Genomic DNA, 18,892 nt, shown 5'->3' with positions numbered 1-18,892 from the left:
AGAGCAGCGTGTTTCTGAAGAGGCAGTGGCTGAACACTGCACTGAGTAGTACTAACGTTTAGGGCTGTAGGTGCCCAGGATGCAAAAACTGAGAAAGAAATTTGTTTTTTTTTATATTTTTTTTTTTTTGGGGGGGATATCTATTATAGCAAAAAGTAAAAAATATTGCATTTTTTTTTCAAAATTGTCGCTCTTTTTTGTTTATAGTGCAAAAAATAAAAAACGCAGAGGTGATCAAATACCACCAAAAGAAAGCTCTATTTGTGGGGGAAAAAAGGACATCAATTTTGTTTGGGTGCAACGTCGCACGAATGCGCAATGGTCAGTTAAAGTGATGCAGTGCCGAATCGCAAAAAAAGTGCTCTGGTCAGGAAGGGGGGTAAATCCTATTGGGGCTGAAGTGGTTAAAATGGATTGTTTTAGGATTACTGATGTTAGATGGGGAAACTGATGTCATCAGCCTTCCAGTAAATACGTCTCCCGGGTCCCTTTAATTCACAGCATAACACGGCAGTAATAAAAGTCCTCAGTGACTGGTGATGTGACATTCTAGTAAAACCTGCTCTTCATTCTAGTCCAGTACTTACAATGAATCCAGACCTCTGACTCACCTCCCTGAAGCTCAGTTTTCCATCAAAGTCTTCATCTACTTCTTTAATCATGTCCTTAAGGCCCAGGTGGGTTTGCGGCGCTCCAAGCTTCTCCATCATCAGCTTTAGCTCCATCAGATCTATGAAGCCGTCCCTGCCAGCGTCGTACCTGTTAGACAAGATCAGATACACCTGATGTTCTTACCAATGCAAGGCTACTATATACAGATGCCCTACGTTCTCTATGAGCCAAGTTCTGATTGGCCAAACAGAGATAGGCCACTATAAGGTACCTCTGAACTCCAGGCAAGCTGCTAAATACAGCTAAATAATGGGGCTGTCTTACCTGCCCAATGATTTATATCTGTGTCCATCCAGTTCCAAGATAACCCAGCTCTGCCCAAGAGCACAGCCCCAGGTGATTTTCTTTTTCCTGAGAAAGTTTATTACATACAGGTCTTTTACCTCCCTCAGTCTGTGATTTGACAGGTAAAGGATAAGCAGCAGACTAAATCTGTTATTCTGCTCTTTCATTTGTTAGCACATGAGCATTGCAGCACAACCAAATAACTACTTGTGCTTTTTCTCCCTCTTCCAATCTGAGCTCTGCTGTACAGGGATTGCACGAGGCTGATATCAGGTCAAATTCAGGTACTTACACCGCTTGCAGTTAGAAAAATGATTGTATTAAAGCGGAGTTCCACCCATTTAAAAGTCAGCAGCTACGAAAAGTGTAGCTGCAGACTTTTAATAATCAGACTGTCACCTGTCACTCACCTGTCCCACGGTCCAGCGATGTGAGCTCACAAAGCCCAGCTTCTCTCCCCCTCCTCTCCGAGGCGCTGACATTCTAACTGTGGGCGCCTGGCTGTGGCTTCACTGATGGGGACTCTGAAGTAGGGGGGAACCTGAAATAATGAGGACTCTGATGGAGATTCTAATGTCAGAAGGACTCTGATGGGGAACCTGATGTAAGGGGCGAAGGTATTGAATTTATTCTTCTCCTCAGTCTTCACGATCAGGGGGGCTTCAGTAACCAAAACTGCAGTGTTTATCCTCATGACACAACTCAGGAAGCACCTCTATGGTTAACAGAGGACAGAATTAAAATTAGACTTGGGAAACTTAACATTAATAAATCACCGGGACCAGATTGGTAGCACCCGAAGGTACTTAGGGAACTCAGTCAAGTAATTGCCAGACCATTGTTCTTAAATTTTACTGACAGTCTACTGACTGGAATGGTACCAGCTGATTGGAGAAAAGCCAATGTAGCACTAATATTTAAAAATGGCCCAAAATACATCCCTAGGAATTACATACCAGTTAGCCTAACATCAATAGTATGTAAACTCTTGGAGGGGATTATAAGGGACTATATACAAGATTTTAGTAATAAGAATGATATCATTAGCAGTAATCAACATGGATTCATGAAGAATTGTTCTTGCCAAACCAATCTACTAACCTTCTATGAGGAGGTGAGTTGCCTTCTAGATAAAGGAAGGCCCGTAGACGTGGTGTATCTGGATTTTGCAAAAGCATTTGACACAGTTCCACATAAACGTTTACTGTACAAAATAAGGTCCACTGGCATGGACCATAGGGTGAGGACATGGATTGAAAACTGGCTACAAGGGCGAGTTCAGAGGGTGGTGATAAGTGGGAAGTACTCAGAATGGTCAGGGGTGGGTAGTGGGGTTCCCCAGGGTTCTGTGCTGGGACCAATCCTATTTATTTTGCTCATAAATGACCTGGAGTATGGGGTAAACAGTTCAATCTCTGTATTAGTGGATGATACTAAGCTAAGCAGGCCAATAACTTCTCCGCAGGATGTGGAAACCTTGCAAGAAGATCTAAACAAAATAATGGGGTGGGCAACTACATGGCAAATGAGGTTCAATGTAGAAAAATGTAAAATAATGCATTTGGGTGGCAAAATATGAATGCAATCTATACACTGGGGGGAGAACCTCTGGAGGAATCTAGGATGGAAAAGGACCTGGGGGTCCTAGTAGATGATAGGCTCAGCAATGGCATGCGATGCCAAGCTGCTGCTAACAAACCAAACAGAATATTGTAATATTAAAAAGGGGATCAACTCCAGAGATAAAACGATAATTCTGCTGTACAAGACTCTGGTCCGGCCGCACCTAGAGTATGCTGTCCAGTTCTGGGCACCAGTCCTCAGGAAGGATGTACTGGAAATGGAGAGAATTCAAAGAAGGGCAACAAAGCTAATAAAGGGTCTGGAGAATATTAGTTATGAGGAAAGGTTGCGAGCACTGAACTTATTCTCTCTGGAGAAGAGACACTGGAGAGGGGATATGATTTCAATTTATAAATACCGTACTGGTGACCCCACAATAGGGATAAAACTTTTTCACAGAAGAGAGTTTACCAAGACTCGTGGCCACTCATTAAGATTAGAAGAAAAAAGGTTTAACCTTAAACTATGTAGAGGGTTCTTTACTGTAAGAGCGGCAAGGATGTGGAATTCCCTTCCACAGGCGGTGGTCTCAGCGGGGAGCATTGATAGCTTCAAGAAACTATTAGATAATCACCTGAATGACCGCAACATACAGGGATATGTAATGTAATACTGACACATAATCACACACATAGGTTGGACTTGATGGACTTGTGTCTTTTTTCAACCTCACCTACTATGTAACTATCTAACTATGTAACCCTGATGTAAGGGGGAGACTCAGTTTTTTAGGCCTGCAAATATTTGTACAATACACAATTTGGTCTTCTGCACTGTGATATGGCCACAGCATGGGTGCCCCCCAGTTTCCCATAGACCTCTATTAGATTGCACGTTTTTTTTGCATTTACACTGGCCAAAATCATTTGGTGGAGGGGGGATTATGGTATGGGGTTGTTTTTCAGGGGTTGGGCCCCTTAGTTCCAGTGAAGGGAACTTTTAAGGTGTCCAAGACATTTTGGACAATTTCATGCTTCCAACTTTGTGGGAACAGTCTGGGGATGGCCCCTTCCTGTTCCAACATGACTGCACACCAGTGCACAAAGCAAGGTCCATAAAGACATGGATGAGTGAGTTTGGAGTGGAGGAACTTGACTGGCCTGCACAGAGTCCTGACCTCAACCCAATAGAACACCTTTGGGATGAATTTGAGTGGAGACTGTGAGCCAGGCCTTCTCGTCCACATCAGTCCCTGACCTCACAAATGCGCTTCTGGAAGAATGGTCAAACATTCCCATAGACACTCCTAAACCTTGTGGACAGCCTTCCCAGAAGAGCTGAAGCTGTTGTAGCTGCAAAGGGTGGACCAACTCAATATTGAACCCTACGGACTAAGACTGGGATGCCATTAAAGTCCATGTGCGTGCAAAGGCAAGTGTCCCAATACTTTTGACAATATAGTGTAGGTGAATAAAATTAAGGCAGCCACACTATATAAATATCATACATAGACCAGTGCATGTGAATACCAAATGTGTACAATAAAAGTCAGAATCCCAAGTTCCGAAGTAATTCATGTGACTTGTCATTGTGAAATGAAACCCTCACCAAAATCTTCATCCACCAAAGTGAATCACACCAAATGGAGACTCCCTTTGTGACAATCCTCCACCACCATCAGAAAGGCGCACTTACCAATACGTTGGACCTCGGATTTTAAAGGTCATATGGCACCTAATGCATTCCGAATCCAGGGCAATCCCACTGTGGGCACATCTCCCTCCACTAATGTTCATCAATGTAGAGATACATGCAATACAAAGGAGCAATCTAATAGAGCATTACTTTTATTGTAAAAAAAAAAAAAAAAAATCAGTCGGCCTCATTCACTTGGGCGTACTTAAGCGTGTGAAAGGCCATCTTTGGATGCACAGGTGTTCCATGCATCCATGTGCAGGCAGGCCCACTCATAAAATCCTCCACAAACCTTTGCTCACATTTATAAAGTGCACACAGTGCTATGAATTAACAGTGTGTCTGCTCAAAGCACAAACCTTGCTCCCTGCTTGTCAACTTGAACACCCTGGGCCAGTCTCCAAGTGGAACATCATCATGTCACCTCGTCTAGTCTTGTCCAACGCGTTTCGTCAATATGGCTTCATCATAAACAAAGCTGCAATACTGACCTATTTCTTTGTTCTAGCAGGCTTCTGGCACTCTCCTCTGAGCAAGTCCTGGACGTTCTCACATACAACGCAGGACTGTTGGCACTGCATTGTATGTGATGATGTCAGAGTGTGACCACCGGCCAGAGCACCAAAGAGAAGAGGCTTCGGGGACTAGTTGCACAAGATGCAGAATGTCTGCCAGAATGAGGAAGCCACTGAAGCCGCAACCTGGATGGGGTTAGTGCAGGGCTGGCGGGGGGAGGGCCTGGCGGACGATGGGCGAGCGTTGTGGCAATCGAGCGATGGGGGGGAAGCGTAGATCGATTGAGTTAACGCCTGGGGTAGACACACACAGCCTGGCTCTACTGAGTGCCCTCTACTGAGTGCCCTCATAGCATGTGGCTTGCTATGGAGGTGTTCAGGAGGGAGGAGAAGCCGAGAGCCAAGGCGGGGGACCCTAGAAGACAAGGTTCAGGGCTGCTCTGTGCAAAATCATTGCACAGAGCAGGTAAATATTACATCTTAATTATTTTAAGAAAAAAAAAATAACCATTACAATTGCTTTAAATTAATGTTAATGGCTTGGTATTCATGACAGCTCCTTTATCTAAAGCCTCATTCACAATCACATACCGATCAAACACCTGTGCGATGGGTTGTCTTCACCGGCATGGGATGTACATGTGTCCGTGCACCAGTGAGCAGGCAGTCCCATTTATGTTATTTGGGGACATGGAGACTGTACAGCAGTGGCGGCTGGTGCTCAATTTTGTTCAGGGGGGGGCAGCAGCCCCCGCGGCCAGCCAGACACTCTACCCCCAGCGTTCGCTCAATCGATCGCCGCTTCCTACCGTCACTTCTCCATCGCCCGCCAGGTCCCCTGCCAGCCCCGCACTTACCCCATCCAGGTCGCGGCTTCCCCCCTGCATCTCCTCCCAAGTCCCGGCGGTCACTTCTCCTCCCGGCCAATCAGGACTTAGGACTCGTGGCCAACCAGGTCTCAGGATCCACTTCCTGATTGGCCGGGAGGAGAAACAGGAAGACATTAGCGAATATTAATTCGCTAATGTCACACAACTGGGTGGGCTTGGGACGCAGTGCTCTGCTCCCCGAGCCCACCCTTTTTTGAAGCCAATTAGAGCCTCAGGCTCTAATCATGTGCTTGGAACCTCCCCCCCTCATTGAAATCCATGCGTCTAGCACCCTGCATGTAGATTAGGGGCTGGGTGCATGGATTAGGGGGGCGATGAGCGGCCACCACTGCTGTACAGACATAGTCAGCTGGTCCCAATTTGACAGCCATGTGGGTGCGTGGCCCTGAATGCAGACAGGGTGGGACCGGGGGCCCCACACCTGCACAGCTATCACCAGCGGCTGTGTCTGTACAGCTGCTGTATTACAATAGACATGAATGGGACTGCCTGCACGCGGATGCATGAAAAACACCTGCATCTCGCTCAGGTGTACGGATGGGTACGCCCGTGTGAATAAGGTGTAAGGGAAATCATGGCTTGTTGGGGGTATTTAAGGAATGAAATTAGGAAACACTGCTCTACCCCTAGAATTAACAAGCATTTAACCCTTGCAGTGCAGGGAGAGGCCTACTACAAGAGGTTTTTTTTTTTTAATTCCCCAAAATTCAGCTTTAAGAGACACTGGGTGCTGGAGGGAATGTTTGCAGCATCTCAGAAACTGCTGACCTCCTGGGATTTTCACACACTGCAGTCTGAACAGTGTGGGAAAAACAAAAGACATCCAGGCTTGCAGCATGACTTTGTAGATGACAAATCTGCAGCTATCAGATGCTATCAAGTTAAGAAGGAACAAAATCCCTTAGGCTGGAATCACACCTTTCTGTAAGCTGTTGAATTAATTTTTTTATGGGAGTTATTAATAATCAAGCATTTCCTTTTTTTTTTTTTTTTTTAACTGCTTCAGCCCCGGAAGATTTGGCTGCTGAATGACAGACCATTTTTTGTGATCCGGCACTGCGTCGTTTTAACTGACAATTGCGCGGTCGTGCGACATTGTACCCAAACAAAATCGACGTCCTTTTTTTCCCCACAAATAGAGGTTTATTTTGGCGGTATTTGATCATCTCTGCGGTTTTTATTTTTTGCGCTATAAACAAAAAAAGAGCGACAATTTTGAAAAAAACACAATATTTTGTACTTTTTGCTATAATAAATATCCCCATTTTTTTTTTAAAAAAGCTAATTTTTTCTTAGTTTAAGCCGATAGGTATTCTTCTACATATTTTTGATAATAAAAATCGCAATAAGCGTATACTGATTGGTTTGCGCAAAAGTTATAGCGTCTACAAAATGGGGGATAGATTTATAGCTTTTTTATTATTTTTTTTTTTTACTAGTAATGGCGGCGATCTGCGATTTTTATCATGACTGCGACAATATGGCGGACACATCGGACAATTTTTACACATTTTTGAGACCGTTGGCATTTATACAGCGATCAGTGCTATAAAAATGCATTGATTACTATAAAAATGTCACTGGCAGTGAAGGGGTTAGCACTAGGGGGCGATCAAGGGGTTAACTGTGTTCCCTAGTGTGTGTTCTAACTGAAGGGGGATGGGACTTGCCAGGGGAAGAGATAGATTGGTGTTCATATTTTGTATGAACACACGATCTGTCTCTTCTCCCCTCAGAGAACCGGGATCTCTGTGTTTAAACAGAGATCATCGCAACCGCCGGGCACTCGCATCGGCCCCGGAGGGCGAGCAGCTGGCGCACGCACGCCCCTAGTGGCCACCCAAAGAAGCAATGTAACATGACAGCAATTCGCACAGCCGAGCCATGTTGCCGCAGTACAACTGGTAAGTGGTTAAATAATCAAGCACTTTCATGCGTTGCCATCATCATCAATTGGCCCTATATTGCACATGGATGAATCTGTAAAAATCCAAGGCATGTCAAGGCATCACAAAGATCATACATCACAATAGTATGAGCATTCTGTGTCAGCAAAAATCCTCTCCCTCCTCCCCAAAAAAATGTGAGCACTAATCTTCATATGTAATGTACCCCCCTAAGCATAAATTCCCTTTGCAAACCAAAATTCTCCTTCCAAATTCCCCTCTTCCAGTAAAAATCCCCCCTCCTAATCACCCATTTTAGCAGAACCCTCCCCAAATCCCCATGGTGCCCAGGGCAGCTGCCCCTCCTGCCCACCCCTTGCAAAGACGTGATCTAGCCCATTTATACAATGGCTAACCTATGTGCATGCACTGATGTGCAATAAAACACATACAGTAGGTGTGATTGACTCCAAAAAAAAACAAAAAACCTTCTGACCCCTATAATTTACAAGGACAGAGAAGGTCCCTATATATAAGCCACACATTAATCCATTTTCCCATCTCCGTCATAATCTCACTAGCTTCCTGGGAAGATAATTCACGCTGCACTGCGTTAGGGAAATAAAACTGAATGATGGCCGGGATCAGTTTATTTTTGTGCTATCTTTACTTTTCCCATCACCCTCGCATAGGCACATACAGCATCAAAACATCCATGCTATTTGTAACTTCGCTGATGAACATCCGCACTCTATAATTATTCCAATTATCTATGCCCTATTGTTCTGGCTGCCACAACTGGCTCAGCGGCTGACATCAGCAGTGCCTTTGGTCAAATTATCCTCATTTTACAAATGTCCTCATTAAGCCAAGTGGAGCACACAAACATCTGGGGTGCAGGAAACATGAACAGGAACACAGAGGTGTGAATGGGCCTTATGCCGCGAACACACGACCGGTTTTGCCATCGGAATAAACTCCGAAGGTTTCTCCGACGGAACGCCGACGGAATTCCATTCTAGCGGTCTTGCCTACACATGGTCAAACCAAAGTCTGACCAAAATCCGACCGTCCAGAACGCGGTGACGTACAACACGTACGACGGGACTAGAAAAAGGAAGTTCAATAGCCAGTAGCCAATAGCTTCCGTCTCGTACTTGCTTCAGAGCATGCGTCGTTTTTGGTCCGTCGGAACAGCATACAGACGAGCGGTTTTCCCGATAGGAATTGGTTCCGTCAGAAATATTTAGAACATGTTCTATTTCTAGGTCTGTCAGAATTTTCGAAAAAAAAGTCCAATGAGGCCTACACATGATCAGAATATACAATGAAAAGCTTCTGTCGAACTTTATCTGTTGGACATTCCGCTCGTGTGTACGTGGCTTAAGAGTTGCCCTTTAATGTGATCTTGTCACCACAAGGTTCCTTATTGAAAAAAAGGGGAACCCAAAAAGGAGGATCATTTATACTTACATTTTCAGTGACCTTTGTCTTGAAACATTGACACTTCCCTGGTCCCCTGCTGCAAGTATTTAACCCTTCCAGTTGGAAATTTTTTTCCAGTTCAGAAAAATGTTCCCCTGCCACACACAGTGGTTCCTCCCACCAGCTTTTACGTCCTTTACTGGTGGTAGCACCCGATGTTTAGGCAGGGTTGCTAGTAAATTTACCTGCCAGGTATAGTTGCCTTGGCCAATTGATAGGAGATCAATTGATTCCACCCTTATTCTGGAATTGCTGCACTTTTCTCTCTTCTGTCACTAGATGGTCGGGTATCTGGTGACATTAGATAAGACAAGGGCATTGCAAGGACAGATTAGGAATAGATGGGGTATCTCAGCCAATGGGCAGGGATGATCTTGGGTCCCTTGGCCTGCTGGGAGTGCCTATTTATTTGAATGAGGTCAGGTGATCGGGGTTCTGTGCCACCTGGACGGCTGTCTGGGTGGACGTGTGTTGTGCTACCCCGGGCTGCTAGGCCAGAGCCTAAGGCCTATCCCGGGCACATCTGGCTGCTATTCTGTCTGAGGGCCTATCCAGGAGCAAGAGAGCAGCGTAGGGTTGGGACTGCGGCTTGCAGTTCAACCAGAAGTGACGGTTCTGCCGGCCAGAGAACCTGTCGTGGTCGGAGGTAGAAGGGAATCTGTCACCACTAAGGGACCAACCACCTTGTTACCGGGGACCACAGTGAGTAGCTGAAGCAAGTACCAGAGCAGTATTCTCACCAACCGGGGATGGCAAAGAGTTGGTGAAACTTCAACAAAATGTCAAGCCAGGGACCCAGACAGCGGAGGTGATGCTTGCAGAGCAGTCTTGTGAGCAGGCCAGTGGAGTGATGCTGGAGGAGTATCTGTGAAGCTAGGAACCCAGCAGGGACGCGGGGTGATGCTTGAGGAAGATACTAAGTGAGAAGGTTGGAAGAGCTCAGGGGATCCAGTGGCAGTGGATCAGCAAGTCTAGTGAGAGAGACTGGGAGCTCAGTTGAGTGAAGATCTACAAGAGGAGACAGCGATGCTACATATGCAGATGTAGTATCTTGCTGGGTGCCTTTCCCTGCATGGCTGTCTACCTATAGAAGTCTCAGAGTCTGCCAATTAAGATTGCACCCACTTAAGAGTGTCCTGGCCTTAAATCTTCTATCCCACAGTTCTGTTTAAGAGACAATAAATCTCTTTGCATTCAAGAAGTGTCTGGCGCCCATGAATCTACCTTGCATTGCACACACCATGCCTAGTAACCCACCCTACACAGAAGGATGTCAGCTGTCCCTAACTCTGGAGGTCACCATTAGGCCTCTAGGGACCCGGCTACACTGGCATATGAGCATGCAGGAGAAAATACAGCATGCAGCACGGGGAGCAGATTATCACACAACCTCACATGACCTTATTTTTCTATTCTGCAGTTAAAGTGATATTAACCAATTCAGCCCAGGAAGTAATCACCCCGTTAATGACCAGGCCATTTTTTGCGATACGGCACTGCATTACTTTAACTGACAATTGCGATTTGATCACCACTGCGTTTTTTATTTTTTGCGCTATAAACAAAAAAAGAGCGAAAATTAAAAAAAAAAAAAAAAAAAAAACAGTATTTTTTTACTTTCTGCTAAAATACATATCCAAAAAAATTATAAAAAAACATTTTTTTGCGGGACTACGACATTGCGGTGGACAGATCGGACACCTAACTGATATTTTTTACACTTTTTTGGGAACCAGTGACATTATGTATTACAGTGATCAGTACTAAAAATATGTACTGACATTGTACTGATGACACTGGCAGGGAAGGGGTTAACATCAGGGGCGATCAAGGGGTTAAATGTGTTCCCTGTTTGTGGACTCTGTGATTGGGGAAACATCCCCAATGTCATCCCCTGACAGAACAGAGATCTGCCCGCTGATTGGCTCCCCCGCTGGCCAATCGGAGCGTGCACACCCACGATTGCCAGTGCACTAATCAGTATGGCGATTTGCGCAGCCGAGCCACCTTGCCGCAGTACATCTGCGGCGGGTGGTCGGCAAGTAGTTAGTAGTTGTAGTTTTATAAGCTGAAGGTTCTTTACCTTCATGTAATGTATGCACGAAGGTAAAAAACTCTCAGCAGTGTGCAGCAGCCCCCTCAACCCACCCCCGATCCTTACCTGAGCCCCCTCTGATCCATGATGTTCACAGTCGGCTGTCACAGGACTCTCCCTTCTCATTGGCTGAGACAGCAGCAGGCGCCCATTGGCTCCAACTACTGTCAATCACAGCCAGTGAGCCAGGGGTCAGCCGTGGCTCTGTGTGTCTTATGGACACATTTGTGTTGGGAGCGAGCACGCAGTGGCGCCTCCAGGGCAAGTGGCTCTCTGGGGGCACTGCTTGAGGGTAAGGAACCAGGAGCGCGGGGGGGGGGGGGACCCGAAAAAAAAGAGGATTGGAGCTGCTCTGTGCAAAAAAACTGCTCAGAGCAGGTAAGTATAACATGCTTATTATTTGAAAGAAAGAGAAAAAAAAATGAAACTTTATTACCACTTTAACCGCCAGCCGCCCGTCATATGACAGCCAGGCGGCGAGGCTCTCATTCTGGGAGGGTGTCATATGATGTCCCTCCATTTAAACAGGGAATGCGCGTGATCGTGTGCGCGCATCCCTGTTCCTTCAGTGGCGGCATGTCACGGAGACACCGCTCGCCACCGAGGGGGGTGAACAGCCATTGGGTACGGCTGTTTAACCCGTGATTGGCCGTGATAAAGTCTCGAGCGCGCTGCGCGTGTACGTCAGTGGCGGCGTGTTCCCAGGAACACTGCTCGTCACCGACGCTGGTAAACAGCCATTGGCCGGCGGCTGTTTACCACGTGATCGGCTGTGATCCTTTCACAGCCGATCACTAAGTTCCAACAAACTGCGGTAACGAGATGTTACCGGGTCCTCCTCCTCACACACCGATCGTGTGTGAGGAGGAGATTGCTTCATTGCTACATCTTGTTACCGCTTACAGTGTACACTAATCACACTGATTGCCCCCCCCCCCAATAAAGAGGACCTGTCACCACCCATCAAAGTACCTGTCACAGTTCATCTGAGTACCTGTCAGTTCATATTAATACCTGTCAGTCTATATGAGTACCTGTCACAGTCCATCTGAGTACCTGAGTACCCGTCACAGTCCATATGAGTACCTGAGTACCTGTCACAGTTCATCTGAGTACCCGAGTACCTGTCACAGTCCATATGAGTACCCGAGTACCTGAGTACCTGTCACAGCCCATATGAGTACCTGAGTACCTGTCACCGCCCTTCAGAGTACCCGAATACCAATCAGCAGCCCATCAGAGTACCCGAGTACCTATCTGTAGCCCATCAGAGTACCCAAATACCTGTCACCAGCCCATCAGAGTAACAGAGTACCTGTCACCAGCCCATCAGAGTAACCGAGTTTCTGTCACCAGCCCATCTGAGTACCCGAGTACCTGTCTGGAGCCCATCAGAGTACCCGAGTACCTATTTGCAGCCCATGCCTCATAGAATATACGTTGGGGTGTTTGCTTTCCAAAATGGGGTCATTTTGTGGGTAATTCCACTGGGCTGATGCTTAAGGACCTTCAAAAGTGTGATAGGTAGGAATGAAATGAGATGCGTAATTTATGCTCCTTGAACGCCTGAAGGTACTACTTCAATGTTGGGCCTCTGTATGTGGCCAGGCTGTGTAAAAGTCTCACACATGTGGTATCGCCATACTCGGGAACAGTAGCAGAATGTATTTTGGGGTGTAATTTTTGCTATATACATGCTATGTGTTATAAATATCTTATAAATTGACAACTTTGTGTAAAAAAAAATGCGTTTTCATTTTTTTTCCACATTTTCCAAAAACTTCTGGAAAAAAATTAACCGTTCAAAAGACTCATTATGCCTTATAGATTATACGTTGGGGTGTTAGCTTTCCAAAATGGGGTCATTTTGTGGGCAATTCCATTGTCCTGGTGCTCCAGGGCCTTCAAAAGTGTAATAGGTGGTTGAGAATTGAGATGTGTCATTTATGCTCGTAGAACGCCTGAAGGTACTACTTCAATGTTGGGCCTTTGTATGTGGCCAGGCTGTGTAAAAGTCTCACACGTGTGGTATCGCCATACACGGGAAGAGTAGCAGAATGTATTTTGGGGTGTAATTTGTTGTATGCATATAACCTGATAATATGACAATTTTGTAAAAAAAAAAAAAAAATCTTCATTTTGCAATTTTACATATTTTTTTGGGATATTCATTATAGCAAAAAGTAAAAAATATATTTATTTTTTTCAAAATTGTCGGCCTTTTTTTGTTTATAGAGCAAAGAATTAAAACCACAGAAGTGATCAAATACCACCAAAAGAAAGCTCTATTTGTGGGGAAAAAAAAGACATAAACTTTGTTTGGGTATAACATCGCACCACCGCGCAATTGTCAGTTTAAGCGACGCAGTGCCGTATCGCAAAAAAAAGCCTGGACATTAAGGGGGGTTAAAACCTTCCGGAGCTGAAGTGGTTAAAAAAAAAAAAGTGCATGCAAATCTTTACTGTGAGATGTGTGTTGGGCAGTTCACCCGAATGCAAAGCAGATAAAAATGCACATCATTGCACATACAAGGTCGCATTGCATAGATGTGAATGCAACCTAAAAATAATAAGATGTTATGTACAAGTCTGAAAAATATGCTTTAGTTTCAATAGTTCAAATTGTAACTATCTGTAATCCTTCACAATGCACACCCGTCACCCCCTGCACACCATCTTATAGATAGAATAGGTCTCAGACATGAAAAGAACGAGTTCCCATGATTATAATTGTCCAGTAAGGCTCTATGTAAACTGGACCCATGATGTGGGGGAGGAGAGAGACATGCAGACATAAAAACGCTCTTGGCAGGGTTCTTCTTTTTTTTTTTTTTTTATAAGACCTTGGAAGATTTCTAGTACAGCAGCTATGGCAATACGTAACAGAGCGGAATGATCTGGCCTTTACCCCTCTGGGAGGTTCATGCAGTAAAGTTCAGCCTGGCTCTATGTAAAGGAGGTCATCATCGCATATAGCCAGCTTCTCGCTTGAATGCATTCAGCTGCACATATAAGGTTCTCCCTGAAGGCGTCTCATTTGCATAATAACGCCCCAATCTGGGGTATGAAAACAGACGCTGTTGCTGAATCCACGGCTGTGCTGTTTACAGCGGAGAACTGACACTGTTACCTAAACCAACACAAATCAAAATGGATGGGACATGGCACTGTACATAGCATACAGCCTTATTGATTTAAAGTCTATGAATAGCCCAAAACTTTAGACCCCATACACATATCGCGTAGCGGGGACGAGCGTTCCCACCCAGCTCCTTCGATAAGTCAATGATGGTGATGGGTGGCAGGTGGCTGGCAGGGACATTTGGCTGGCTCATCAAAAAAAGTGGGCAAAATTTGCTGGCTGTATTACAGGTGTCACCAGAACAAGTGTCCACATTGGAAGATATGTCCACGCTTCCTGATCTGCCGAGATTTCTGATTATTTTCTAATCCAGGCAGCAATAAAAACTGAACCGGGGTTCTAATCCTTCCCCTTTATGGCTCGGTTCACACTGCTGTGACGTAAAAAGTCGTACGATTTTGCCCTGCGACTTCCTTCCGACTTTGATGCTATTTAAGAGCCTGTACAAGGGCTGAAATCGCACCCAAGTCGGACCAAAGTAGTGCAGAAATAATATTTAAAAGAGGAACTGCAGTCTGCTCACATAATTTGTAACAAAAACATCTTTGCCATTCTGAAGCTTCCCTCCAACCACTTTGCATATTATTTTATATAAACTGCGATTCTGTACTTGCCAAATATGCTGCAGAAATCTCCCTCCACTGAGTCTGGTTGCAGTCATTTTAACTGTGGGCAGCTGAAGCTGCTGCCTGTTCACTTCCTGGATTTACACAGACACACAGAGGCACACCTCCAGCTGTGCAGCTCTCATTGGCCCTCTTATGACTCATCCCTCCTCTCTTCCTGGCAAACTCTCAGGAAAATGAGAGAGAGAGTGAGCTGTGCATGATGTCATAAGCCTAGGCTTAGTACCAGACAAGAAATAGGAAGTGGGCTGTATAAGGTATTTACCAGCAGAAAAAAAATGTTTTACTATCCAAAGTTAAAACAACAAGGGCAGAAGATTTAATAGATGGAAAGATGAAAAAAATGACTGAAGTTTCGCTTTAAGTCGAAGCGACTTGTGTAGTATCAGTTAAGACGACTCTCATAGGGAAACATTGAATTTGGCATGTCGTGTGACTTGGGGTCTAAAGGCAGATTCCATGTCGCAGCAGTGTGAACCAAACCTACCTGCTGTAAATATTTCCCAACCTTTGGAAAATTATTCTCGCCAGAAGTCTTCAAGAAATGTGATTGTCTAAGAAAAAACGCAGAATAAAGATTTATAATGAGTAGACATAGGCGTGGGAAGGAGTGTGCCAGATGTGCCTGGGCACACCCTAATCACCCTGTGCATTGAAGATTCCCCCCTGCAGATATTTCACCAAAGCCCAACGAGGCTCCTAAAACAATTGTAAAAAATCATTAAAAAAATGAAATAATAAAAATAAAAAAACGACTGACACCGTCCACTGCCCTAATGACAAGTTCACTGCTCTACTGACACCATCCATGTTTTAATACATTTGGGGTGCACACCCTAATGCAATAGGCTGTGCACACTTATGTGAGCAGATATGATTGAAGTCAGTGTGTTCTCCGCGTAAAATCACACTAATCTCAGGAGAAAAAAAAATAAAACAAGACTTTATATGTTCCTCTTGTGTGATCATTCTGTGGCTGATTTTTATCAAAGCAGTCAAAGAACAGAGGATGCTGGTAGGAAATTGTCATTTATGGTAGGAAATTGTCATTTGTTAGCGATATTATATCAACAATGCTAAAGTAGATATACCCAATCACTAAAATCTTATATAGGCTTTATTAACATGCTTATTGTAAATGTAAAATTTGTATCACTTGACCTTTCCTTTATAGATTGTAAGCTCTAAGGAGCAGGGCCCTCTGAACCCTCTTGTACTGAATTCTTTTGTAACTCTATGGTGTCCCTTTTATTTTGTGACACGCTCTGCAAACCGTTGGTGGTATAGAAAATTCTGTATAATAATATTAATATTCGAAATGTCATTGTACATTTTATTCTGCAATAATAAATCATGTTTATTTTATTTAATAATAAAGATTTTATTTATATTTTATTGATACATATTTATTATAATAATTTTTTTAAAAAAAATACAACTATTTATAAACATATTTATTTTATTTTTGTATGGCAATATGTTTTTATAAATAAAAAGAAATATAAAAACAGCAAATGTTTATGATGCACACTGCTTTCCACTAAACGTCTTTCAGTTAGGGTTTACTTCAGTCATTCACTAATTGTTTTGGTTGAAAAATCAAAACGTTTAAATTCGAAAACAATTGAATAGCCACATATCCCCTTCAGAACGATTAACCACTTAGGGCTCATGCACACAGGACGTTTTTACAGCTCTGTAAGGCTCTCGATTCACATCTATGCATGTTGCTTTTGAGCGCTTTTGAGCGTTTCTGCAGTGCTTTCTGCGGTGCTTGGTGCGTTTTTGAACATGCGTTATTGCAGCGTTTTTTGTTTTTTTTTTACAGTGTTTTTTTTTATACTGTATACAGTGTAAAAAAAAAAGAGAGAAAAACAAAACGCGGTAAAAACGCGGTACTTGTGTTTTGGATGCGGGTCCATTGAATTCTATTACATGCAAAATGCTGCATTTTGCATGAAAAAAAGTCCCCGACCCTTTCCAAAAACGCAGAGGTACAAAAATGCATTGATGTGAACATGTTCCATAGGAACCCATGTTAAAAAATTCCCATGCATTTCTGCAAAATGCATCAAAAAACGCATTAGTGTGAATAGAGCCTTAGGGGCGTTTGACATTTTTTAACTGGCTAAAAGCCCCTCCATGGTAGCCTATGTGTTCATGCACGCATAAACTGTCAGAGGCTTTTGGAGGCATAAGCGTTTAGGGGCAGTAAAAAAAAACAAAAAACCTCAGCCTGTGCTTCTAGGAGCAGTAAAAATGAGCTGTAAAAACTAAAAAGCCGCGTTTGACACTTTTTAGGAGTTTTTACACTATAGGGAGTGTTTTTAATGAATAACACCCAAAAAAAAACGCTAACGCACAAAACACGGGAAAATGCGCAATAACGCTAATGTAAAAACGCAGCCTAACATGAAAAAATTTAAGTTTTTAGCGCTGGCGTTTTTAAAGCGTCCTGTGTGCATGAGCCCTTTAGGACCAGAAGGATTTGCCCCCTTAATGACCAGGCAATTTTTTGCGATAAGGCACTGTGTCACTTTAACTGTGCGTGGTCGTGCGACTTTGTACCCGAACAAAATGTATTTCCTTTTTTCCCACAAATAGAGCTTCCTTTTGGTGGTATTTGATCACCTCTGTGGTTTTTATTTTTTGTGCTATAAACAAAAAAAGACCGACAATTTAAAAAATATATATTTTTTTTTACTTTTTACTATAATAAATATTCCAAAAAATTGGTAAAAAAAACTAATTTCTTCATCAATTTAGGACAATATGTATTCTTCTACATATTTTTGGTAAAAAAATTCACAAAAAGCGTATGTTTGATTTGCGTAAAAGTTATAGCGTCTACAAAATAGGGGGTTGGAATTATGGCATTTTTATTATTATTATTATTTTTTTTTACAAGTAATGGCAGTGATCAGCAATTTTTAGTGGGACTGTGACATTGCGGCGGACAGATTGGACACTTTTGACACTTTTTTGGGACCAGTGACATTTATACAGCGATCAGTGCTATAAAAATGATTACTGTATAAATGACACTGGCCAGGAAGGGGTTAACACTAGGGGGTGATCAAGGGGTTAAATGTGTTCCCTAGGAGGTGTTTATAACTGTGGGGGCAGTGTAGTGACTGGGGGAGGAGACAGATCGCTGTTCCTAATCACTAGGAACAGACGATCAGTCTATCCTCCCCTGACAGAACGGGGATCTGTCTGTTTACATTGACAGATCCCCGTTCAGTCTCTCTCAGGAGCGATCGAGGGTGGCCGGCGGACATCGGGGCCACGCGCATCGGCTCCGGCGTCGAGCATGCACGCCCCCTAGTGGTCTTAAAGCAGCCGACGTACCATGACAGCAATTCGCCCAGGAGAGCCAACCTGCTGCAGTATAACTGCGGCGGCTGGTCTTTATGTGGTTTATGTCTAAACCGCTAGCAACAAAAGTGAGTACACCCCTAAGTGAAAATTACCAAATTGGGCCCAATTCGTTAATGTTACAAGGTCTCAGGTGTGAATGGGGAGCAGGTGTGTTAAATTTGGTGTTATCGCTCTCACTGGAGGTTCAACATGACACTTCATGGCAAAGAACTCTCTGAGGATCTGAAAAAAAGAATTGTTGCTCTACATAAATATTGCCTAGGCTATAAGAAGATTGCCAAGACCCTGAACCTGAGCGGCAGCACAGTGGCCAAGACCATACAGGGTTTTAACAGGACAGGTTCCACTCAGAACAGGCCTCGCCATGGTCGACCAAAGCAGTTGAGTGTATATGCTCAGCGTCATATCCTGAGGTTGTCTTTTGGAAATAGACGTATGAGTGCTGCCAGCATTGCTGCAGAGGCTGAAGGGGTGGGGGGTCAGCCTGTCAGTGCTCAGACCATACGCCGTACACTGCATCAAATTAGTCCGCAAGGCTGTTGTCCCAGAAGGAAGTCTCTTCTAAAGATGATGCACCAGTTTTCTGAAGACAAGCAGACTAAGAGCATGGATTACTGGAATCATGTCCTGTGGTCTGATGAGACCAAGATAAACTTA

General features: G+C 44.0%; 1 protein-coding gene across 1 annotated transcript in view; it reads right to left on the bottom strand.

Annotated features, from left to right (window-relative positions):
* Positions 1–18,892, bottom strand: part of EFHD2 (EF-hand domain family member D2) — a 41,255-nt gene that overhangs the window by 13,082 nt on the left and 9,281 nt on the right. Inside the window, exon 2 of the mRNA XM_073601362.1 lies at positions 612–759. Within this exon, the coding sequence (XP_073457463.1) occupies positions 612–759 (148 nt within the window). The remainder of the gene's footprint in view (positions 1–611; positions 760–18,892) is intronic.

The sequence above is a fragment of the Aquarana catesbeiana genome, linkage group LG10 (assembly GCF_042186555.1).
Source record: "Aquarana catesbeiana isolate 2022-GZ linkage group LG10, ASM4218655v1, whole genome shotgun sequence".
NCBI classification, from domain to species: domain Eukaryota; kingdom Metazoa; phylum Chordata; class Amphibia; order Anura; family Ranidae; genus Aquarana; species Aquarana catesbeiana.
The sequence above is the reverse complement of the archived record's forward strand: the minus strand, read 5'-3'. Positions and strand labels throughout refer to the sequence as shown.